The sequence below is a fragment of the Chelonia mydas genome, chromosome 8 (assembly GCF_015237465.2).
Source record: "Chelonia mydas isolate rCheMyd1 chromosome 8, rCheMyd1.pri.v2, whole genome shotgun sequence".
Lineage (NCBI taxonomy): Eukaryota > Metazoa > Chordata > Testudines > Cheloniidae > Chelonia > Chelonia mydas.
Window position 1 is genome coordinate 102,271,558 of NC_057854.1, and position 25,653 is coordinate 102,297,210.

Consider the following 25,653-nt stretch of genomic DNA (forward strand, 5'->3'; position numbering starts at 1 on the left):
ACATATATGGTAAACCAAGCCATCAACCTAAATGAGCATGAGGGAAGACCACTTAATGATCACAATAAGGGATGGAGCCTACGTGCTCAGGAAGCCTCCCTGGCTCTTGAAACAAAGAAAATTAGATTTTGGGAAATATAAGCCAAAGCAGAAAGCCATTTTGGCAACCATCACAAAGGGGGAGCCGTGCCCTTCCAGTGCATGAAAAGTGGATCCTCTGCGCCTGAAAACAAAGAGTAGCTGGAACTGACTATAAGTGAGAAATCTTAGAGTGTAACTTGTTGAAATTGAGTTTTAGCCACTAGAAAGCATGTTTTGATTTTTACTTGTAACCATCTCTCTTCTGTTCTTTAACTGTTAAATCTCTGTTCTTTGTTAGTTTTGCAATAAAATGAGAGTAAGTTAATTATCTCAGTGCTGTGTATTGAACTGAAGTCCTCAGCAAAATTAACAGGCTTGTGTGTGCTCTGCCTCTTTGGAGGCAGTAAATTTAACATGTGTGAGTATCCAGTGAGCGGATCTGGCTGCTGCCGGGGAGGTGGTTTTGGGGAGACTCAGAACAGGAGGAGCTCTTAGTGTCACCCTGCAAGATGCCAGCGTGAGGGCTTTGTGGTGTGAGGGCACTGTGCTGCACAGCCTGGAAGCAACCATAGTTACAGGGAAGGCGCTGACAGAACCCCTTCCTGGTCTAGGTGAACCCCCATAACATCACACCTCCTGCCAGGGGCTAGTAGTAGTTCATAATGTTCTACTGTTAATGGAAGAGTGACATGATTTATCCTAACTGAAGTCCTTATTTTATACTCATGGCTATGCTCATGGCTCTTTTGTTTCCTTGGGTGAAGGATAACTTAGGGGTTCACTCCCCCCCTCTTTGTAGTCCAGTAAACCTCTGAACTGTATTCTGCCGAAACTCCTCCCCAGATCAAGTTCCTTTTACTTGCTGGGTGGGGACACCATGCTGTCTTTTCCCCTGCTGGTGATTTTTATAATGCAAGTGATCTCTTCCTGCAACCTCTGATACAAATAAATAGCTCAATGAATTTGGCCACACCTGGTTTAAGGCATGGGCCTCTTTTCTTTGGCTGGAGAAAATTTGTTTATGAACTGCTCCACCATACCAGGTTTAAATACATTTTAGTCACATATGCTGGAAATAGCTGTAAAGTTCTCTTGGGGTTGACCATACATATTAATGACGCAAGAATATTAATGATGAGTGAGTTATTAGTTTTCTAAAGATATATTACATGCCATCTTTTGCATAAATATCATGACAGTGTGCTGTTTGGAGTTGGGGTGCTCTTAGAGTCTCAGACACGCTTTAGATCAGGGGTCTCAAACTCAAATGACCATGAGGACTAGTACATTGGCCCAGGGGCCGCACAACTGACTGCCCCCACTCCACCCCTTCCATGAGACCCCACCTCTTCCCTGTCCCCATTCCAACCCCCAGGGGGTGCAGGAGAGGTGCAGGGTGTGGAAGGGAGCTCAAGGCAGGGGGCTGGGGTGCATCAGGGGGCTCAGGGCAGGGTGCAGGAGGGGGCTCAGGGCAGGGGGTTCAGCTGCAGGAGGCATTCGGGGGGTGGGTCTGGCCCGGTGCGCACCGGGGGGCGGGCAGGGCAGGGCAGGCTCCTTGCCTGCCTGCCCTACCCCCTGCTGCTCTGGGAAGTGGCCAGGGGCTGGGGTGGGAGGCACAGGGGTCTGTGTGTTGCCCTGGCCACGCCTCCAGGCACCGCCCCCCACAGCTCCTATTGGCCAGGAACGGGGAACTGCAGCCAATGGGAGCTTCAGGGGAGGTACCTGGAGGGCTGGCCAGGGCAACACACAGACCAGTGTTCCGCGCTCCCAGGTCCTGGCCGCTTCCTGGAGTGGCGCGGGCTGGAGCTGCTGTAGGTAAATGCTGAGGGGGTGGGGTGCTGCGGGGAGCTGGTAGGTCACAGAAAATAACCCCGCGGGCTGCGTGTTTGAGACCCCTGCTTTAGATAAACACTGATCTCAAGCTTGACATGACAAACCAACCTTACCTGTACGTGTTGTTTAGTGACCAACTCTTAAATCATTTACCATGTTTAGTGTATATTTTCTCGTCAGTAGAATTTGGGTCAGGGAAGAATCTTGTCCTGAGGTGGTGTAGGTGTGGTATTTACAAACAGCATTACCAAAAAAAAAAAAAAAAAAAAAAAAAAAAAAAAAAGCAGCTGTACATATAATAACCTTGTACATCATGAATCTTCCAATTGTCTACAAACTTAAGTATAATGCAGTAATTGTTCCATTTTCAGTGGGAACAGGAAGTGCGTTCATCCCATGGTTTTCAGCTAAAAGGCTTCTAACATTTACAAAAGCTATGACCTTATTCCTTCCATTGCAGAACTTGGCACACCTTATAATTAAGCCTCTTGACCCATGCGTGTTTTAATGATTATTCTTCATAGTACACAAGGAGTTTAATCTACCCCCAAACGTTTAAACATATATTACAGTAGTACCCAAAGATCTGTCAGGATTGGGCTCTTGCTGTACAAATAAGGGAAGATGCATACCTGTCTTGAAAACAATCTAAAGAAAGTGAATAATGTGTATATATAAATCCTCTGCTCAACTTGCTTGGAAACTGGTTGCTCCCAAAGTAAGCGTCTTGCAAGCTCCTGTTTTCTGATTTCCACTCATGGCTCTAGTTCTGCAAGCATGGAGAAGCTAAGCAGTTTCGTTTACTCCCATTAGAACTTCATACAAAACTCTGCAGTGGCTTGACAGAAAAAGAAAAAAAAATCTCTTGTCTGTTGGTTTATGATGTTTCACTTTCATTTACTTTTACTTGCACTGTTCCTTAGCTGCTTCTCTGGATAAACATCCATAAGTCCCAAGGTGGCTACCAATGAAAATACTGCCACCACTGTTAGTAATACCCTGAGGGCTTTAAACCAGCTGGGATAAGTAGGAAGAACAGCAAGGTCATAATGTAATGCTACCCCTAAACCAATTATCACCATGATTGCAGCTTGAGTGAAGTCATCTTTAAAAAGTATGGCAAACCAGGCTAATAAAGGGGGAACTATACTGTTCCCCAAGTTCATCCAATCCGGATTGGCTGGGCTATTTTCTGGGAGAGCAAATCCCCACCTGACTCCTCCTAGAAAAGAGACTATAGTGGCCCCATATGTAATTTGAGCAAATGCCAGCTCAGTGTAGTAGGTCTGTTGGATAGCCATTATCAGTGGCACTGAAACAAATGGAATCAACCCTGCAAGGCCCAGGTAAAAGGCAGGCTTTGGTGAGTCCTTTAGTGACCTCATATCATGGCGCAGAAGCCCCAGTTGGGGTTCAGGTTCTTCTGGTTTCTTTTTCTTTAAGCAGCGGAGGGAGCAATGGAATCCCTGGGCCTTGGTTACACAGGCTGAGGCCTTGGTGAGGAGCTGAGATCTCAACGGACGGGAAAGAACTTTCTGCAGAGGGATACTGAGAGGAGAAGAACAAATTGTCTTATTCGTTCCATACTGTAGTAGTCTGTGAAGGGTCAACTTCTGGAGCTGCAATTACAAAACATATTAGGAGTATCTGACAAGCACTTGTTAGCCTGGAGAGTTGATTAGTTATACCCTGCATAAAACTAAGCCTAGCTGTGGAAATCTACTGTTTTGTATGTATTTAGAATGTTTATAAAGATTTTTTTTCCCCCTTCACGTAAAGAGCACTGCTGGTTTTATAAGAAGTTGGCTGTTTCACTACATTCCAACACAAACAGTGGAAAGCATTACACAGAGGTTACAAAAATTGCTGCCTTCCTCCCCTGTTTCTGACATGGCAGTGACCTGTGAAGAGACTATCTGCGCTTGTGTTCTTTTTGCTGCTTTAGGGTGAATAAAGAAGGCCTGAAAAGTTTCCTCCAACTACTTTCCTTGCTTGTGTTTTTCACACTAGAAATTCAAGCCCTCCTTAGAGTAGAAGTTTCTATGATGAGTAGGGAACAAGTGCAATGATATCATTACAGCCAACAGAACAGAGAGTAAGTGAAAGGGAAAAGGATTGTTAGTCACTTTAAAAACTTGTTTTGAAACACCTCAAGTTTAATTGACTAAGATTTTGGATAAAGAAAGTCTGTGTTAAAGATTAAGCACCTTCACCTTAACAATTAAGGTGCTAGAGCTCACAATAAACATCCCTGTGATTGCCCGGAGGCCCTCTTGCAAAAATTGACATTCCTGAAGTTGCTGAGGAAAAAGCACAATGCCTTTTTGCCTTCTTCATATTCAATCAAAAGAGAGCAGCTACAGAACTTTTAAAAAATACTTTGCAGATGGTGACCTGAGAGTGTGGAGACTGTATCATCACCATGATGTTAGGTTTCAGAGTAGCAGCTGTGTTAGTCTGTATCCGCAAAAAGAAAAGGAGTACTTGTGGCACCTTAGAGACTAACAAATTTATTTGAGTATAAGCTTTCGTGAGCTACAGCTCACTTCACTGGATGCATGCCTAATGTTATAACTGTTTCAGTGAAGAGGAATTTTGTGGTGCATATGTGATCCAGACTGTACACTTAAGTTCTGTCCATAGTTACACCCATGAAACCCCACTGATTTCAGCATGGTTATAGAGACAGAACTGAAGGGAGGATTTGGCTCTTTAATTTTAACAGCTATCAAATACCAGCAACAAAACATATCAGTAAGCCTGCACAGCAGCAGGCTTACTGATCAAGCTATGTGGCTGAGTTGCGGTTCGATGATGCCAGGCAAGAATCAGGGAAAAAATGGGTTTACAATTCTATACACTTTAAACATTAGAAAAGTTCCTTTGGAAAAAAATAAATATGATAAAATGAAACCTCAGTCTGTTGTAAACTGTGAGCCAACTGTGTTTTATACCCAAGATGCTTTGCCTTCTGTTTTGTTTTGAAAGCTATTTCAGGATAAAGTAGATAACACATTAGAAACTTACTTTTAAAGGTATGTGGGAACAACATCGCTGTACAAGGTGAAACATATTTGCCTTAGCAGAAGACCCTAAGGGATGAAGAAAAAATGTTAAGAGAATCAACTTAGTGACAGTCTATACTAGGTAGAATATCCAAGTTTAGAATATGTCTTAGTATAAGTTATGACAACAATTTGTTTTCCCTATTGCCCATTTTGTTTTATAAGTAAAAGGAAGCAGATCAGGACCATGCATCTTGGATTTTGTCATTGTACAGCTAATAACATGTTTATCTACTGTACTCCTGTAACCAAATAATTATATTGAACTTTTACAGGGCATTTTGTTTTCAAGTCACTTTACAAGCTAAGGTCATTAACTTGTAATGCATTTTATTGCCAGATCAGGGCTTAACTGTATCTCAAAGTGCCTATGAAGTAGGTAAATAGCTCCATTTTACAGATGGGGAAACTGACACAGTATACATGGTTTGCCAAGTCACCTTGATGGTAGAGTTGGAATTAAAATTCCATCTCCCAGCCCCAAATTGAATCCACTAATCCTACCAAAAAAAACTCCTCTAAAGGTTGGAAGTTTCTAGGTAATATTACCACTGTTCTTTAGAAGAGAAAAGAAAACCTAGAGAAGATTACTGTGATTACAAATACACATTTTAAATGGGTCCACTGCGCATTACAGAAGCATCTGGAAGCCCCACCCAAGTCTGGGGACCCCGTTGTAAAATGAAGAGTTTACAATCTAAATAACCAGCCCAGCCAAAAGGAAGGATCATGGGGACCTGTGGGGGAGACTAAGTCATTTGCCCAGAGGGAGTCTGTGGCAGAGGCGGGAAGCCCCCTGCTCTGCTGTAATTAACAAGACTAGGCACTGGCGGTCTGAGTGTCGCCAGGGGCCGCAGCCTGGATCAGTTCCCGGGCACTAGCTGCCGTGCAAGCGCCCCCACTCGTGCCCCCTCGCCCTGCAGGGAGTTCCAGGAAATCAACCCCTACTCCCGAGGGGAGCCCAGCAGCCGCCACCGCCTCCCCGGGATCACGCACTCACCCACCGAGGGAACGGCAAGGAGCACGGCCACCCCCGGCAGCAACCAGCTTCCCGAGCAGGGCTGGGAAGGGCGGCAGCATCCGGCAGAAGGACCAAGGCTTCCCGTGTGCGCCGGGCGCAGAGCCCCAGCCCCGACCGTGGGCCAGGCGCTCTGGTTCCGCCCCGGCCGCGCAAGAGCGGGGCCGGCTCCCCGGACTTTCTGTTCAAAGCGGGCGGGGGGGGCTTGTCGTTTCAGTTCTCTGGCGTTACAAAAAGCTCGCCTTGCCCTGAGTTTTTCCACCGTTAAGAGGGTGGGAGCGACAGGGTTAAAAGGCATCAGTTCTAAAGGGCGGAGAATTTACCTTAAAACAACAACAACAATGTATCTCACTGATGGAAAAGGCCTGATTCCAGACAGGTTATGCTGAGCATCACTTAGGTAATGTAAGTATTTCCAGTGATTGCATGCAGGCCACCAGTACTGCCAAACCGTCAAAAAGTATGAGTCAGAAACCGCCCCCCCTCCCCCAAACAAACAAACAAACAAACAAACAAAAACAAAACCCCAAGAGCCTGGATAAAGCATTTGCATGGGTGCAGGATCAGAGCCTGGACTGGTGTGGAGGGTGCTGCCCAAGCTGACACCCCAGTTCTCCACTCTCATTTATTTAACTGAAAACTGCAAGCGGTTCTGAGTAATCAGAAAGCATTGAGCATTTAGTTCGCAAGCACCATCCTAGCGGTGTAGCCACAGTAACAATTAGCACACATGCTTTACATGTTCAAAGTGCTACCCAGACATTGACTAACGAAAAGGAGGACTTGTGGCACCTTAGAGACTAACCAATTTATTTGAGCATAAGCTTTCGTGAGCTACAGCTCAGCATCCAATGAAGTGAGCTGTAGTTCACGAAAGCTCATGCTGAAATAAATTGGTTAGTCTCTAAGGTGCCACAAGTCCTCCTGTTCTTTTTGCGAATACAGACTAACACAGCTGTTACGCTGAAAATTGACCAACTAGTTAACTTATTTGAAAGATAAAGTCGGTGGGATGGTATCTTTTATTGGACCAACTTCTGTTGGTGAGAGAGACAAGCTTTCCAGCCACACCAAACTCTTCTTCAAGTTAATTTATTTGTGTGTCTTGTATTTATGCCTCTTTCAAGGCTGGCAATGGGAGCTGCCACCAATTGTGAGGTCACTTTTCTGTCTCTTTTTCTGCAACAGTTATGCTGAATGTCTATTCCTTGCTGGGCCTGATCCCTCTCCCGTGGTTTCTGTGAAGGTCAGCTAAAGTTTGCAGAACAGGTGAGAGGGAAATAGCACTCAGCATTATTCCAGCAGCTGAGGAATCCTCCCTCTTGCCCTGCAGCTGCATTTTGCTGGAAGTGTCTCTGGGGCATAATTTCTCTGCTTCTGGGTTGACTGCGAAGCTTCCCCGGTTGAATGTAAAGCCATTGCGGTGCCTTCCCCAATTATTTCTGCTACGTGTTACAGTGCTGCTGCCTCCCTGGCTCATTCAGGAAATCTCTGTTGAACAGGAAGGATTGGTTTGTACTCGAAGCCTCAGCCTGCCGGAGAGGAGGGGCGGATGCTGGCTTTCTAGGATTACAAAGTACTTTGCTCCCTTGCAGAGAGGCTGTGCCTTCCACTTTAAGGGGAAGGTGGCGGCCGCAGCAGGGCGGGGACTACAAATCCCAGCATGCACGGCGGCCGCGGCCCCCCTCACAAAGGGTGAGGCAGGTGTCGCAGTGCATCCTGGAACTTGGAGTCTCGCGTGGGGGGGAGCAATCTGCTCGGCCCGTCCCCCAGCGTGACAGACACAAACAGAGCGGGCGCGCGAGCCGCCTGGAGAAGTTCGGGCGGGGGTGGGGGAGGTGTCGAGGCAGCACGGACGGGCGCGCGCACGGAGTGGCCGAGGGAGACGCTGGAGAGAGCCGTATTCGCGCGAGGGAGCGAGCGCACGCGCGCGCGCCCGTCCGGAGAGCACGCGCCAGCCTCGCGCCGTAACGCCCACCCTCACCCCCGGGAGCGTCCCGCGTGGGAGCCCCCGCGCCGGGCCGAGCGAGGCGCGCGGCCAGAGCGCGCCAGGTGGGTGTGTCCCCCGCGCGCCAGCCCCTCCCCCTCCGGCCCCCGGCCGGGCAGGGCCGGGCAGCCATTTTGGGCAGAGCTTTGTTATGGTTGTGGGGCCGCGGGAGGCAGCGAGGGGGCCTGGCCGGTGAGTGCGGGGCCCCGCGGGGGACGGGCCTCTCCGTGAGGGCCCAGCCAGGGCTGCGGGTGGCAGCCAGCCCCGACACCGAACCGGGAACCGCCGGTCCGGTCCCGGGAGGCTCCCAGCGAGCCCGGCCTGTGCTGCGGGCTCGGGGCCCTGCTGCCTCAGCGCTGATGGGGCAGGGCTCGGGGCCGTCCGGGGGAGTAGGCCGGGGGGGGCGGGCGGCAGGGCTCGGGGCCGTCCGGGGGAGTAGGCCGGGGGGGGCGGGCGGCAGGGCTCGGGGCCGTCCGGGGGAGTAGGCCGGGGGGGGGGGGTGGCAGGGCTCGGGGCCGTCCGGGGGAGTAGGCCGGGGGGGGGGCGGCAGGACTCGGGGCCGTCCGGGGGGGGAGGCGGCAGGACTCGGGGCCGTCCGGGGGAGTAGGCCGGGGGGGGGGGCGGCAGGGCTCGGGGCCGTCCGGGGGAGTAGGCCGGGGGGGGGGCGGCAGGGCTCGGGGCCGTCCGGGGGAGTAGGCCGGGGGGGGGCGGCAGGGCTCGGGGCCGTCCGGGGGAGTAGGCCGGGGGGGGGGGCGGCAGGGCTCGGGGCCGTCCGGGGGAGTAGGCCGGGGGGGGGGCGGCAGGGCGCGGGGCCGTCCGGGGGAGTAGGCCGGGGGGCGGGCGGCAGGGCTCGGGGCCGTCCGGGGGAGTAGGCCGGGGGGCGGGCGGCAGGGCTCGGGGCCGTCCGGGGGAGTAGGCCGGGGGGGGGGGGGCGGCAGAGCTCGGGGCCGTCCGGGGGAGTAGGCCGGGGTGGGGGGGCGGCAGAGCTCGGGGCCGTCCGGGGGAGTAGGCCGGGGGGGGGGGCAGGGCAGGGCTCGGGGCCGTCCGGGGGAGTAGGCCGGGGGGGGGGGCAGGGCAGGGCTCGGGGCCGTCCGGGGGAGTAGGCCGGGGGGGGGGGGCGGCAGAGCTCGGGGCCGTCCGGGGGAGTAGGCCGGGGTGGGGGGGCGGCAGAGCTCGGGGCCGTCCGGGGGAGTAGGCCGGGGGGGGGGGGGGCGGCAGAGCGCGGGGCCGTCCGGGGGAGTAGGCCGGGGGGGGGGGGGCGGCAGAGCTCGGGGCCGTCCGGGGGAGTAGGCCGGGGGGGGGGGGCGGCAGAGCTCGGGGCCGTCCGGGGGAGTAGGCCGGGGGGGGGGCGGCAGAGCTCGGGGCCGTCCGGGGGAGTAGGCCCGGGGGGGGGGGGCGGCAGGACTCGGGGCCGTCCGGGGGAGTAGGCCCGGGGGGGGAGGCAGGGCTCGGGGCCGTACGGGGGAATAGGCGGAGGGGGGGCAAGGCTTGGGGCCGGAGTGCAAAGGGGCAGGGCTCGGGGCCGTACGGGAGAGTAGGCCGGGGGGGGGGGGGCAGGGCTCGGGGGAGTAGGCCGGGGGAGGGCAGGGCTCGGGGCCGTACGGGGGGGAGTAGGCCGGGGGGGGGCAGGGCTCGGGGCCGTACGGGGGGGAGTAGGCCGGGGGGGGGCAGGGCTCGGGGCCGTACGGGGGGGAGTAGGCCGGGGGGGGCAGGGCTCGGGGCCGTACGGGGGAGTAGGCCGGCGGGGGGGGGGCAGGGCTCGGGGCCGTAGGGGGGAGTAGGCGGGGGGGGGGGCAGGGCTCGGGGCCAGAGTGTAAGGGGGGGCTGTACGAGAGGGGGGACACCGTGGGCTTTTAGAAAGGCTGAGGGCGCAGCCAGGGAGAGGGGGGTTCGGGCGAGGGGAGCAGTATTGCAGTGGAGGCTCTTGGCCGGGGGATGGTAGGGGCAGGAATGGGATATCTGGCCTGGATTGTCCTGTGGGAGGTAGGAATTGTGGTGGCCGTCGGGGCTGTGGGGAAGCCCTGGGAAAGGACGGAGGGGCGAGGGGGGCTGGATAGTGAGTAGATTGACGCTGTTTTCTCTTTCTTTTGAAAACACTGTAAGTGTGAGCGTTTGGAGAGGGGGCTGATCTGGGACAAGCAGGCTGTCTTATAGATTCTTGAAAAAATGACTGCTTGGGGAGAGGGAGGGCTAATTCTAGTGTAACAAGCAGCTCTCACTTGCAGGAGAGCGAAGTAGCTGTAGGAGCCTCCTTGTTTGATATAAGAAGATATGCAATAACTCCCAACAAAGTTTTTGTTTACCTTGAAAGTTTCCAGGAGCCTCCTGGACTTGATGGTTTATATTCTGCAGGCAAAGTTTGCCTTTCATGTTTCTCACCATTAGGCACTCGGGGTTCCCTTGGTGCTATTTGAAGCCAGCAGAAATTAATATTGTTTCAAACATTGTCCTGTCATGAAATAGGTCAGTGCCTTTTTGTACACTCCCTGGATGGTTGCAATGTGAATAAAAATTTAAGTATAGAAAGGAAGTGTCAAGTCTAATGAAAACTGAAAACATTTTGCCATTATAATTTCCAGTTTAAAAGTGGTGTTTTGGTGTTTATTACACTAATCAACTTCAGTGAGAAACAATGATTATTGGTGCACATACCCAGTTCTCAGAGCTCAAACACCTGAGGCTCAGATGTGAGACTCAAAATGAGATATAATTGCAGTATAAAGCTATCTTTATCATAGCAAAGTCTCAGCATTTTATTTGCTGTACATTAGAGAATACTAAGTTTCAGCTGGTTAGAAGTATAAATTTGGCTCTAAAATCACTAATGTAAAATTAGTGATGCAGAGAGAGGTGACTTTTTAAAAAAAATTCGGAGTTAAAAATGAAACCTGTTTGCTAATAAGCCAGGTGAACTAAATTTTGATTTATAATTTTTGATGCTTTCTAGTTATTTCTGCTGTTTTTCTAGGTTTTTTTATTAAATGCTTTTGTGGTTTTTGAAGAAGGAAAGTAGTATTCTAATACTGATGTTACATATGCTTTGCTTTGTAAACTACTTTACTAGTAGGAAATGAGTTTGTATAGCAATTTCTAAAGGGACTACAGGGTGATATTTTATTGCAATTGTGTTTTTAATTATATTTACTACTTTAAAGTAAAACAGTGTGTGGATTAAAAATAGATTAAAAAAAGTTTTTTTCCAGCATCTACAAGATAGCAACTTCAGTTGCCTTTGGTTAGTCATTTTCCTTTAAATGTTGTAGAAAATATTTAATTTTCAGTGTGAATTTTGCGTGACTGTGTTCTTGTGGGATAAAGGCTGTAGGAAGATTAGAATATTAATGACTTTCACAGCAGGGATTGAAAAATGCCTTGTGTTGAAAGGTTGTTATCATGATGTAACTAAAGTTTTTTAAACAAGTTTAAATTTGGGCAAGCCCCTGCATGGATCTTCTTAAATGGGTTTTTAAAAATGGCTTGTATTTAGCTTAAATCTGAAAGGAAACTACTCAAACTAAGTTGACTATAAGCAGCTTTTAAACTGACTTAAGACTGTCCATACAGGCACTTGCATCAGTCTAAATCTGTTTTAAAATGACCATTAGTCACCTCAGTGCAAGTTTGTGTGTAGGCAAGTTCTAATGATCAAATAGTGATATAAGTGTAGTCTGAAATAAATTGTCAATTTCCTCAAACTCCTTTTTATATGAACATGGCAGTGTAGGTCCCCTCTCCCCAGTAAAGTTGCAGTTAACTTAATATTGCTGGCATAATTTTGTTTTCTAAAGACTAGTGAAGTTGGGAGTGAGAGCAAAAAGATGTGGGGAAACAATGCAAAAATATTTGAGATGAGAAGACAGAAAAGAGAACTGAAGAGATGAGCTGTGTTAGAGTTGCACATGCTCCTAAAAATGCTAGTTGACTATGAAGAGGTTGTGTGTGGTTCAGGTGTTAAGAGAGAAAGTATTACCTCATGAGTGAATAAGGCTCGTGTTCCAGTAAAAGGTTGTTTATGCTGCTGTGGCCTGGGGACCTGGTATTCCAAAATCCCAGGGCCTGATCCAAAAGAGGAACAGGTATAGTGCAGTAATTCCTTCCAGAGTAATGTAAGGGGAAGAAACAGCCCTGGCTTCAGAGAAGTGTCTCTTCTCCTTCTCCCTGCCCCCAGCATTGCAAGTAGTGAAAACAGTTGTTGCTGCAGTGAGAGCTTTGAAAAATCTTCTCAGAAACTGTTTATTACTACAGTTACTTGAAGGAAAACGGGGCCTCACCTTTTAGTGTCTGCCCTGCTTTGTAGTCCTAATCCTGTTTGACAAGTGTTTCCACCATGGTTATGCATCCGATGAAGTGAGCTGTAGCTCACGAAAGCTTATGCTCAAATAAATTGATTAGTCTCTAAGGTGCCACAAGTACTTCTTTTCTTTTTGCAGAGAAGAGTCGTTAGCAAAAGTTCCGAAACAGTATTAAAAAAGTTTAAACACCATTCTGGACAATTATAAAGCTTACTTCCTGAAACAGTATCAAAATGCTTTTGTCTTGCCTCTGGTAAGGCTTCAGCAGTTTAATACTGGTTCAGGAAGGCTGATGCTGAAAGCCATTATTCGTAACAATTCAGTTATCTAACTTAGATGAGGCCTAAGAGGTTTAAATTAAGTCTTTTATAAGTAATGTTTTTGAGTAAATATGGAGCTGATTGAAAAATGAATGCACGAGGTGATAAATGGGCTGTAGGTGTTTGTTCAGAGTTGAGGGGTTTTTTAAGGCAAGATAATTCCAGTGCAAGGGTAAAAAGGAGTTTGGAGAATTTAAGTCTGGTGGTTTTTAAGTGTGTGTGATGGGGGTAAAATAATAAATCTGGTGACTCCTGTTAGTAATTTAATTACTTGAGAATGGCCTATTTTAAAAGAGCTTTCACATTGAACCTCTTCAGCTGTGGTACAGCGTCAGCTCTACTGTTCCTCTCAGGCTTCTTTGAGATGTTTTGATGGTATAACAATTGCAAATGGTATCACAGTAGGTGGTTTTCCTTTCTTATAAGGAATAAATGTTGGACAAGAAGTGTGTGTGTACACACAGATACGCTTTTATAATGAATTTTATGTGACTCGAGCTGTATGGTTCAGTTGAAATGTATGGATTTTTTCCAAGTAAGTTAATTTCTTTAACAATTATTTACTGAAGAATGACAATACTCAGGTTTTTTTTAGAGACTATAATGGAAAACTTGGTCTCTGTGTTGAGCATCTTGTAGTCTCAGACACAATACTACTTAAATATAAGCACATCCATGATGCTAGAACGCTGATTATTAAAACAATGCACTTAAACTCAAACTTAGTTTTGTGGTGGTGCTGAATGTTTAACTATGGAGATATGTGGTTTTTAAAATGTTACATTATCTGTGGCTTTCAAGTACAAACAAAGGTTACATGTTTTTGAAAAGTAATTTGAATTTAAAACATAAAATCCAGCAAACTGTTAAGTAACATGGAATAATAACTGTTTTAGATCTTTAGGGAGCTTGATGCATCTTCCTCTGGGACTGAACAGAGAACTTGTAGTATTACTTTTGGAGGTACAAGGCATTTTGGAGGCTTTGCAAACTAGAATTGTTGGAAGAGTTTTTCCACAAGCAGCTTCAAAACTTTTATTGTGTTGAGGTATTTTAGAGGGTGAAACCCCCAAAACAAGTAGGTGGGTAGCTACTTTTTCGTAGGGCTTTTTAGTCCCTGTGTACAATGCTTCCCAACTCGTTATATTTGCTATATGATTGATTTTTTTAAATAGCTGGTTTATTGCTTTTCATCAGAAATTTATTTTTATAGTTAATTTAAAAAAAAATCTCTCAAATTGACAAAAACTTAAAAAAAAATTTCTGGCTCTTAGGTGTCCCTACTTTTAAATTGTTGGACACGCTGCTTTATTTAATTGATGTGTGTCTGGTATTCTGATCGTTGGTTTGTGAGGTCTAGTCATATGGTAAAGTTTGTGGGGGGGGGAGGCAAGTAGTACTGGCAGTTTTACATTATGGTCTTTGTGGTACAATACCACAGGCCTTGTGGTCCGTGTCAGTGTACAGATCTTTCCAGGACATCTGCATCCGCTGTCCTGTGCTCTTGTAAGAAATAAAATCTAATGAAAAAGCTTATGGTAGAGTTCAACATTGGGAAACAAGGTTGTTTTGCAAATACAGAAGCAATATTGGCACCAGTAGCTCATCAGGGAAGGTGGATTGAAGGTGTGGCTAGACGATTAAGCTAATTTCAACTGAAACGAAAAGTTGTCTTTTTGGCCTGGACTGTGTTTCATGTGGTTTAAAATACAGACAACTAGCAACAAGCTAATTAAAGTTTCATGAGTATTGGCTTGTTTCCACTCAAATGCCTACATGTTGCCTCAATATCTCTGGTTGTACTAGTCATGTCTTTTGTAGTAAGGCCTGTAATATATACAAAACTGAGGTTAAGTTTGTGGTTACATTACTTTATATAAAAACAAAGGTTACAAATGTGTATGTGGCCAAGTATGATTGATTGGTATACAGCAGCTTTTCAACTCAAATAGAGCAGCATGAAAGGGGGAGGGGTGTTTCAGTGGTAAACTTTTTAGAGGGGTATAGCAGGGAGGTAGGTACTCTGCATGGTCTTTTGATTTTCCTGTTGAGACTGGAAAATACTGGTAGCAAACTTTTTTGCCTCAAGACAGATTGGATTCCAGGTTTAATCCATTACCTTGCTGAATACACTGGATGGATCTCAGGTCCGTTAGCTGTGCTTAATAGAAGAGGGGAAACATTCTTATGAATACATGTGGTATTAATGCTTGAGGGTGAGGAATTAAAATAAATGTGATTTTTTTAAATCTAATATGTTGAAACAAAAATCTTACGAATAGACTTGATTCAATAACTAAAAAAGGCTGTCTGCAAAGACAATATAGATAAGAGGTTGAGCTGGAGTCTGTTCCTCCCTGTGATCAACCGAACTGTTCATAAATTAAATCTCTCACATGAGCTAGTACTAATGAGGGGATTTTAGCTTCCCTGATATCTTTTGGACGACTGTTACAGCAAAACATAATGTGTCCTGCAAGTTCTTAGCATGTGTACGAGACAACTTTTTGATTTAGGAAGTTGTGGAAACACCAAGGAGATTGTCTATTTTGGATTTAGTGTTGACAAACAGGGATGAATATGAACATAAAGATGGTCAGGAACTTAGGAGGAAGTGATCATGATTTGATAGAATTCAAGATCCTAAGGAAAGGAGGAGACAAGAACAGCAAAACAAGGACATTGGACTTCAGAAAGGCAGATTTCAGCCAACTCAGGGAAAATAGGCATGGTCCCATGGAAAGACCAGTTAGGAAGAAAAGGAGTCAAAAGGGGCTAACAGTTCCTAAAAGATGCAATATTAGATGCTCAACATCAAGCTATTCCTATGCAGAGGAAAGAAAAGATGAAAGGCACAGGAGGCCCATGTGGCTGCACAAGGAGATTTTTGTCTATTTAAAAACCAAAAGGGATACCTACAGGAAATGGAAGGAGGGACATGTCACCAAGGAAATATACTTTGGAATAGTGCAAGTGTGTAGGGACGAAATCAGGAAAGCCAAGGCACAGAATGAGTTGCAGCTGGCAAAAAATGTTAGAGACAACAAGGAGTTCTGCAAATATCTCGGACAAAAAAGAAAAGTCAGGTATGATGTGGGCCGGCTGATCAATGGAGAATGTAAACTGGTAATGGAAGATTATAGGAAGGCAGAGGTCCTCCATGCCTACTTTGTTTCAGTCTTTTCACCACAAATAACACATGACCAGACAACTAGCGAAGTTACCATAGACGATAAAGGGGACGAGATGTAGATCAGGATACCTGGAGCATGAAGGGTTAATCACTAGCAGCCAACATGGATTTACTAATAACAAATTATGCCAAATCAGCTTGATGTCCTTCTTTGACAGGATAACTGGTTTTGTGAATAAGAGGAATGCGGTGGACATAATATACCTGGATTTTAGCAATTCTTTTGACACAGTCGCACATAACATTCTCCTAAGTAAGCTGGAGAAATGTGTGCTTGGCAGAACTACCATTAAGTGGATACATAATTGGTTAAACAGCGGCAAATAATGCGTAACTATTATTTGGAATGATGTAAGATTGGAAGGAGGTATTGAGTGGGGTTCCACAGGGATATGTTCTGGGTCTGCTGGTGGTCAATATATTTTATTAATAACCTTGGCGTAGGAATAGAGAGCATACTGATCAGATTTGCAGATGAGACAAAGCTCGGGGGTTGCAAATACTTTGGAGAATAGAGCTAAAATTCAGAGCAATCTTGATAAATTGGAGAACTGGGCTATAGACAACAAAATAAAATTCAGCAAAGACAATGTAAGGTCCTACGCATAGGGAAGAAAAAGCAAATGCACAAATACAGAATGGGGGATAACTGGCTTGGCAGCAGCACTGCTAAGAAGGACCTGGAAATTGTGGTAGATCACAACTCAACATGAGTCAACTGTGATGCTGCTACAAAAAATGCAAATGCAATTTTAAGTTGCATTAACAGGCAAAGCATAAAAGTGACGGTAGGCAATAGTACCACTCTATTTGGTGCTTATTAGGCCTTACCTGGAGTACTGACAATTTTGGTCACCAGTGTGTAGAAAGGAAGTAGAGAAACTGGAAAGGATCCAGAAGTGAATGACGATGATCAAAAGGATGGAATTGCAAACCCATTTGAGCAAAGGCTGGAGAAACTGTGTATGTTTAGGTTTGGAAAAGAGATTGAGGGGGGACAGGATAGTGGTCTTCAAATACTTGAAAGGTTGCTATAAAAATATGAAGAAAATTTGGCCTCTTGCCACAGAGGGCAGGACAAGAGGCAGTGGGTTCAAACTACAGCATAGCAGATTTAGATTAAATCTCAGGAAAAACTTTCTAACTGTAAGAACAGTGGGACAATAGAACAGACTGCCTAGGGAAGTCGTGGAAGTGCCTTCACTGGAGGTTTCTAAAAGGAGGCTGGATAGCCATCTGTCTTGGATGGTTTAAACACAACAAATCCTGCATCTTGGAAAGGGGTTAGACTAGATGACCCTTGCGGTCCCTTCTAACCCTGTGGTTTTACGATTCTATGAAATCTGCATACACTTTTGCAACCCAGCTGAAAACATTTGTCCTGGTAAAACATTACTGTGGTGAGTTTGCAAGTGTGGCAATCGGAAAAGGAAATGTCTTGTTGTGAAGTAAATACATTTCATATAGAGGCCACCATGGAACCCTGCGATGCCATTTTTAATCACTCTTCAAAATAGAATGGCACTTTGAACTTTTTTAAGTATTAAGGCTTTTTGAAAATAGTTTAATCCATGCTATAAGAGATGATGGTTGTGTGGTGTCTGGTGGCTTGTGTGTGTGATTTATTTCAGTCCAATTTTTGATGGAAAATTGTTAATGTTGCACAAACCCCATGATCACTGGCACTAATTACCCTCCTTGTTAGCAGTCTTACCAGGGAGGTGAAGGTTTGAGTGTAGCATGGAGACTAAACTTGCCTCTTTCCCAGAAGATTTTAGTCTCCATGGCTGAGCATCTGTGTATGCTAAATTCCATTCTGTTAATTGAAGCTTGATAGGCAAATTGTCAGTTTCTGTGTAACTTTATAGATTATCTTTACTTAAATGCTTTCTAGTGAATTCATTGTTCATGAGGTGCTGTACTGACAGCACCAGACATCTGAGTCATTTATCCACACAACAGATAGGGTGTATATGAAGTAACAGTACATATTTCTCCTGTACTACTCCACCATTATGCCTTAACCATGTTCTGTGGAAGCCATCTTTGAAGGAGGAGGGGAATTCAGCTTCTGTGGCCCATGCACTCTTTAATCTTTCTGCGACTGCCAAAAGTGGAACCACTTGAGGTGCTCTTGTGATGTGATGACCTTTCCACTGTGAGCTGGATTGAGTGAGAAGGCAACTCATTTCACAGTGTGTCAAAAACAATTGCATAAAATTTGGTCATTAGGGCTGGATTTGAACTAGTGACAGTAAATGTGAAAGGATCCCTGCCTCATTACTGGTCTTGTGAGCCACCCACATTCTCAAAAAAAAAAAAAAAAACATTTTTTTTGAACGTCTTTAGAGTTAAGTGTTTTCAGTACAAAAATTGGCACAATCAGTTTCTAATGTTTTGTAACTTACTTATATCAAACTATTTGGGTTTTTTACTTTGGGCTTTCAGTTTACAACCCAGACTAGGCCATTATGCATTAGATGGAAGTGTAAACTTAAAAGGGTTGGGTTAATATGCAGACCTAGACACTGCTAGCAGTATTAATGGTTGTGTAATAATTAAGACTTTAACTTCAGTCTTCACACTTTGAATCAAAACTCACTTTGTATTGTTAACATGGGTACTGCAGCAAGTCCCCACTAATTTTACAGTTCACTGGTGCAAGATATTGGTGGTAGAAGAAGCATTGGGAGGGTGGGTAAGATGGAGATCTTGGCAACTATGTTAAGGGGTTATCTGGGTCTGTGGGACCTGGGGGGCTATGGGAGACAGTTTGAGATTGTGGAAAAAACATAGCTGAATATTTCTGTTAAAATCAGTGCTGAAATATTTAATGTTGATAATTAAATTGCCTTTAATAGAGTCATGTCTACACTAGAAGCACTCTACCAGTATCTGAATACCAGAATGGATGCAGCTTATACTGACAAAGCTGTGCTTGTAACCAGTATAGACTATTCCCCACTCACCATTTCTCCCAAGCAAGAGGAACTATACTAGTAAAAGTACAGGTTTGATGGTATAACAGCCTTTATGCTACAGACATCTTCAGGCACAGCTTTTTCACTCAGGGATCACACCGTTTCACAACCCTGACCAACATAGCTATGTTGGCAGAAGTCTGTAGTGTAGATGTGGCCTAGGTTTCAGTAAGATGAATGGGAGAAGGTCGTGCTTCACATATCTAATATTTTAGGCAGTCTGTGGACTCAAGAAGCCAACACTACATCAGTTTATACTCAGTTTACACACACAAGGATTTGTTACCTGCCAAAATGGCTGAAGTCAGGTATTTGCCTGGACATGGCTGTTAATAAGCAGTATGTTTTCTGCAGGATTTGTGGTTGGGAAAATATAGAAAAGGTATAAGGGATTGAAAAGTAATTTTGGAACATGCTTAGTGGAACCAGAGCCTAGTGAAATGCCACTTTTGTGGTGTAATTGCGTTGTCTCCCTCCCCGTCCTGAAACATACGGACAACTGATGTGTATTTGTAAGATGGAGACTGTATCATTGAAATACACAATTAAAGCTTCCCAAAAAGAGAGTGCTTTTAATAGTAAGGACAAGAGAAACATAGGTTTGTTTAGAAAATCGGATTCCAGAATAGTCGGGCTGCATTTAACAAATTCTGACTTCTTCTTTTTTAATTACTACGTTCATTGTAAGAACAGCCTTTCAAATGTAAGCCAGTAAAACTGTCTCAACCAAGGGAAGGTAGTAATCAATTTTCCCTTCCCCTCTACTAGACTTTTTTCAACAAGGTAAGAATTTAAAAAGCTAACTGATTTTTAAAGAAAAATGTATGCATCTGGTTTCCCAGGAATTTTTAATGTGGAATATTTACAATCAGTTCACTACTACAGAAATTAGTTCCAGTAGCAACATTAACATACAAGGAGGTAAATGCCAATGAGACACCTCGAAGATTTGAAGGGAAGACTTCTGCCCACCCAACCCAGATGCCTTTATACATGTTTCAAATTACAAACAGAAATATAACAATAAAATGCCTTTGTGGGACAGTTCGTCTTTCAGAATGAAGAATTAAACTTTCTCAGCCACCAGAAAGTATTAGTCTGGCCAAAGGAGTGGACTTATCAGTGCTGAAACTTCGTTACTACTTGTAATGAAATAAGCAACGTTATCCATGGTCTTATATTATGCAGACCTATTCAGAAGGCTTCAAACTGCATTGAAGAGTGAATGTTTGAATTGAAACCAAAATGATTTATGCTTAGAGAACCTAATTACATTGATCCCAGTGCTCAGAGGATGATTTACCTTAGGGGAGATCACAAGTACAAGGTTATACTTCTGTCACAACACAACGGCTTGGCTGCTTCATGAAACATACACCCTTCTGTTGTACTTATTATTCGGTAACTGTACAGGTGAGAGCATAAAGCTATCTGAAACTGGGACAGGAGGAAGGGGTCAGTTTTTCAATAAATTCCATCGTTTTCATCATGATTCAAAGGCAGCCAGACCAAACCTGAGGAGCAGTGCAACCCTGTGTGCCAGGTCATAGAACCTCTCTCTCAAATTTGGCCTAGCTTCCTGCAACCAGAACCACTGCTGGGGAGGAGGGGTGACTTCTTCATTTTATTGCATTTTAATTTTTTCCATTTTGTTTTGCCCTCCCAGAAAAACATGGGGTCTAATTGTACGTTCTCTAAAGATATAATCAGTTTTTGAAGAATTGAAGAGTTAATTAAAAATACAAGTTAAGTTTCTAGTCCTTCTGGTTGGGAAGAAAACCTCTCCAATAGCACTGGGCTGGCAGATCAGGCTATCAGAGCAGGGGCGTCAGCTGTGAGCCCAGGCCTGGTTGACAGTGAGGGGGAGGTGCAAGTGTGAGCTGTGCACCTGGCTGACAGCCCAGGCTGCAGGTGCGGGGTGAGAGGAGTCCAGCTGTGAGCCCACACCAGGCTGACAGCTTGGGCTGTCAGTGCTGGAGTGTGGGGGGAGAGGGGCAGGGCTCCAGCTGGCAGCCTCACTTGAGGCTGACAGCCAGCATATGATGTAAGTAGCATAGTGTCTGCACAGGCACTGTGTTTTCCCTAACTCAGAGGTGGGCAAACTACGGCCCGCGGGCCACATCCAGCCTGCAGGACCCTCCTGCCTGGCCCCTGAGCTTCTGGCCCGGGAGGCTCACCCCTGGCCCCTTCCCTGCTGGTCCCCCCCACCCCTGCACCCTCAGCTCACTGCACTGCCAACGCAGTGCTCTGGGTGGCGGAGCAGCGAGCTCCTGGGGCAGCGCAGCTGCGGCCTGACCCGGTGCTCTGTGCTGTGTGGCTGTAGTGCCGCCAGCCACCAGTGCTCCCGGCAGCGTGGTAAGGGAGCAGGGGGGGTTGGATAGAAGGCCGGGGGTGTGGATAGGGGTCGGGGCCGTCAGAGGGCGCGAAACAGGGGGGTTGAATGGGGCAGGGGTCCTGGGAGGGCAGTCAGGAAGGGGGGGGGGGTTGGATGGGGCGGTGAGGGGCAGAGGGTCCGGGGGCCATGAGGGAATGGGGCGGGGGTTGGATGGAGCTGTCAGAGGGCGAGAAGTGGGGAGGTCGGCTAGGAGGCGGGGACAGTGCCATGCATGGCTGTTTGGAGAGGCACAGTTTCCCCTAACTGGCCCTCCATACAATTTTGGAAACCTGACGTGGCACTCAGGCCAAAAAGTTTGCCTGCCCCTGCCCTAACTATATCAACATAAGCACTATGCCTATCATGGAGGTAGAGTTATGTCCGTATAACAGGGAACTTACTTTGGTGGAAGCAGCATTCTGGTGTAGACATTGACATAATTAGGTTGACATAAGCCACTTTGTGTCACCTTAACTCATTAGTGTAGACTAGGCCTTACTCTGGTTTAGCTTTTGTAGCTTCCAGAGCAACATAAGCTAAACCAGAAAAAGGCACTCTTAGTGAAGAGTAGTATCCAATGGGGAGCTATGCCAATATTGGAAATTTTGCCCGTGTAGACAAGCCCTTAGTCATTCTTGCTCCTCCATGCCACTTAATTTGATTTTTTTGATCGTGCACTAATTTACAGATGAATGAAAATATCTTAATTAAGTAGTTTTAATTAGAGCTTCCCTCTGAAAAAAAATGTCACTTTAGGATTTGACGGCACTCCTTATCAAATGAAAGCATAATGCAGGACACTTGTAAGGTAAACTTGCAGTTATAAGGTGTCCTATCCTAAGGCTAGTGTACTCAAATGTGAAAAGCAGAACCAAACATCTGATCCAATTAAGAGTGTTAACTGTAAGAAAAAGTGTTAATGCAGTGTTTAAGGATGCATAGTTAAAAGCAGTCAGGAAATGAGCTGTTTCCAATAGTTATGCAATTTTGCACATATAACTTTGATAATTTACATTTTACAATACAGAGCAATTTATTAAGACATATCTAAGGGATATCAACTTAAAAACCACTTGTCTGAAAAGTTAAACACTATTAAAGATTGCTATAACCAGAAGATGACTGGAAAAAAGTTTTCAGCTTGCTTACTCAATGTATGTGACAACACTATATAGTCCCTTTAACTGTTCCCCCAATTTGTGTGAACCTCAAAACAGAGAAGGAAAAACAATTTGTGAAAAGGTAGGTATAAGTAGTTGTAAAGCCATGGAATTGGCAGATGTATTGCCTGATGCTACTTTTAACTTTTTTTAAAAAAAAATCTAACTAGATTTCAAATTGACTGATCCTTCAATCAGCAAAATAGGAATCAAATGCTATGCAGGTTTTTATTTAGGTTGTTACTTCATGTAGTGGGGTGAGTGTTTCCCTCTCATATTTTATCAGACTGCTTTTTGAGCCATTTCATTCATAGTTGTGTGGACTGCCTGCCTTCCTGTTCATGATCACTTAGTTGACATCCCTGTGACAACTGCACCAAGTGCTTACATGAAAAAGTAATTGGAAGTCATTCAGAGTTTAGATATTGATTTAGTTTAGTAGCTGGAAAACAGGAGTACCAGGTCGTGTGACCAGCTAGATAGGTCTCAGCAGATTACCACTAGTCCACAGGCTATAGTTATGATAACTGTTGTAATGGAGAATTGAAGTGTTGATTCTAGGTATTTGCACTTGATACTTTAGCTGTTAGTGCGGTATTTCACTGAGCTTTTACATTTTTATAGATCCTTTAGGGAAAATGAGACAAGGGGAGGCATGGCTGGGCTACTCTGGCCACCTGGGTAGTCTCTGCATATTGTTGGAACCATTCAAGTATCTAATCGAGGGGTCGGCAACCTTTCGGAGGTGGTATGCCAAGTCTTCATTTAGTCACTCTAAGGTTTTGCGTGCCAGTAATACATTTAACGTTTTGAGAAGGTCTCTTTCTGTGAGTCTTTAATGTATAACTAAACTGTTGTATGTAAAGTAAATAAGGTTTTTAAAATGTTTAAGAAGCTTCATTTAAAATTAAATGAAAATGCAGAGCCCCCCGGGCCGGTGGCCAGGACCCGGGCAGTGTGAGTGCCACTGAAAATCAACTCGCATGCCACCTTTGGCACACGTGCCGTAGGTTGCTTACCCGGATCTAATCCATTTGTTGTGACTAACTTCATGTCCCAGTAGCTAAGCTTCCCTGGTAAAACAGTAGCTTGTCTCATAAAATCTGCATTGAAGAGGAAGTTAGGCTTGAGGCTGACCATCCCTCCTGGTGTCAGACATGGGTGGGGAGCTGAGTTTAAGGCTAAAAGGAAGGGATCATTAGACATTTAGTCTGACCTCATGTATAGCACAGGCCATTGAATTTAAGCAGGTTACCCCTGTATTGAGCCTGATAACTTGAGTTTGACTAAAGCACTTTTCAGAAAGGCCATTGTACCTGGTGAGGGTGAAAAGCTATCAGCGTTGTCTTCAGCCTCTGATAGCAGAAGAATGAGTTGTTAGGATGGGTGGGTGGGATGAATACTTTGCAAAATACTATTTGTTAGTCTCTAAGGTGCCACAAGATATCCGATGAAGTGAGCTGTAGCTCACGAAAGCTTATGCTCAAATAAATTGGTTAGTCTCTAAGGTGCCACAAGTACTCCTTTTGTTTTTGCAAATACAGACTAACACGGCTGTTACTCTGAAACCTTTTCTTTTTGCGGATACAGACTAACATGGCTGCTACTCTGAAACCTGGAATATACTGAGGATCTCACCAATTTGCCAATGTAGGCTCTATGTATATCAACCAGGTAGTGTGAACGTATATGATCTAAGGTGCATAGAATTTCTGGGGAGGTTAAAACTAGGTTTGGTAGGATTTTATTTTTTTTATAATTTCAGTGGATACGCATTTTTTTCAGTTTTTATCAATTTAAATTTTGATGGTTGCACAAAATTTTGGGTGTTGAACATTTTCCCCTGATTTTTATTGGTTTAAATTTTCACAGTTGCAGGAATTTATGGGTGTTGGGTCAGAAATTATTTAATGATGGTAGACATTGAGCTATAAGATGTTGAACCTTAACTGTTAAAACACAAATTGTCAACATCAAAATGTTTGTGTCAAAATATACAAAGTAGATATCTTTAAATTAAACTCAGATTTTTCTAGCATCTTTCTTTCCCTATCTGTAAATTTCAGTTATTGAAATCTTTTAGTTGGTTCTTGTGTGTTCTGCGAAATCAACATTTACCAATAAAAATCTAATCCTTCCAGTTCAAGTTAGAATCATAGGACTGGAAGGGACCTCGAGAGGTGATCTAGTCCAATCCCCTGCACTCATGGCAAGACTAAGTATTGTAGACCATCCCTGGCTGGTGTTTGTCTAACCTGCTCTTAAAAATCTCCAGTGATGGAGATTCCACAACCTCCCTAGGCAATTTATTCCAGTGCTTAACCACCCTGACAGAAAGTTTTTCCTAATGTCCAACCTAAACTGCCCTTGCTGCAATTTAAGCCCATTGCTTCTTGTACTGTCCTCAGAGGTTAATGAGAAAAATTTACCTCCCTCCTTCTTGTAACAACCTTTTATATACTTGAAAACTGTTATGTCCCCTCTCAGTCGTCTCTTCACCAGACTAAACAAACCCAATTTTTTCAATCTTCTCTCATAGGTCATATTTTCTAGACCTTTAATCACTTTTGGTGCTCTTCTCTGAACTTTCTCCAGTTTGTCCCCATCTTTCCTGAAATGTGGCTCTCAGAACTGGATGCAATACTCCAGTTGAGGCCTAATCAGCATGCAGTAAAGCAGAAGAATTACTTCTTGTGTCTTGTTTACAACACTTACTCCTGAGGGAGTTCTGTGCCAAAATTTTAAATACTCCACACACAGTATTTTAAAATTCTGGAAATTTTATTTGTCATTAAGTAAATGTGGAGGCTCCAGCATGACAGTGGAGAGCATAGAGGACTGGCTGCATGGAGATGAGAAATCACCCTGCAGCCCTCCTCCCCCGAACACGGACCTCTGCGGCAGGCCTGGCCCTTGTGCTATGTCAGGGTTGGGTGCAGCCTCACCGCCAAGTCTTTGTCTGGGGGCTGCAGGGTGATTTCCCAGGTGTGGCCAGGCAGGCTCAGCCTGGAAGGATCCAAGTGTAGAGGAGCTTGGTGTGGGGGTTCTGTGTGGGCAATCTGGGTATGGGTGGCTCAGTGGGGGGGGTCTGATACAAGGGCTCAGTGGGGGGGGGGTTTACAGGTGCAGGGGAAATGAGACTCTGTGGGGGGTCCAAGTGAAGGTGGTTGTAGCTCTTGGGGGGTGGGGGGGAATGTCTGGGTGCAGGGGGATGGGGTTCGGATGCTGGAGGGGTGGGAGTTTGGGTGCAGCTGGCTGGGGAAAAGTGGGTGGTCTAGGTGCAGGGGGCTCGTGGGATGGTCCAGGTGCGTAGTGGATGGGGTTTATCAGGGTGGGGGTTCAAGTGTGG

General features: G+C 45.6%; 2 protein-coding genes across 13 annotated transcripts in view; one reads left to right on the top strand and one right to left on the bottom strand.

Annotated features, from left to right (window-relative positions):
• Nucleotides 1–2,387: 2,387 nt before the first annotated feature.
• TMEM69 (transmembrane protein 69) lies at nucleotides 2,388–6,295 on the bottom strand. Of its 2 annotated transcripts, none has more exons than XM_037906312.2 (3): nucleotides 5,980–6,295; nucleotides 4,942–5,006; nucleotides 2,388–3,533 (listed from the first exon to the last, which is right to left on the bottom strand). In XM_037906312.2, the coding sequence occupies exons 1-3, from the start codon at nucleotides 6,293–6,295 to the stop codon at nucleotides 2,808–2,810; spliced, it is 1,107 nt and encodes a 368-aa protein (XP_037762240.1). In that variant the 3' UTR covers nucleotides 2,388–2,807. The 2 variants fall into 2 exon arrangements, with proteins under 2 accessions (XP_037762240.1, XP_037762241.1); XM_037906313.2 differs by having other exon boundaries at nucleotides 5,984–6,130.
• Nucleotides 6,296–7,713: 1,418 nt separating this feature from the next.
• GPBP1L1 (GC-rich promoter binding protein 1 like 1) overlaps nucleotides 7,714–25,653 on the top strand; it is a 51,516-nt gene continuing 33,576 nt past the window's right edge. For 2 of the 11 annotated variants that reach the window (XM_043521135.1, XM_043521140.1), the window contains exon 1: nucleotides 8,057–8,176. The gene's annotated coding sequence lies outside the window, so the exon portion shown is untranslated. Of the gene's footprint in view, nucleotides 8,177–15,673; nucleotides 15,678–25,653 lie in introns of all 11 variants that reach the window. The other 9 variants (XM_043521131.1, XM_043521136.1, XM_037906311.2 and 6 more) reach the window with 9 other exon arrangements.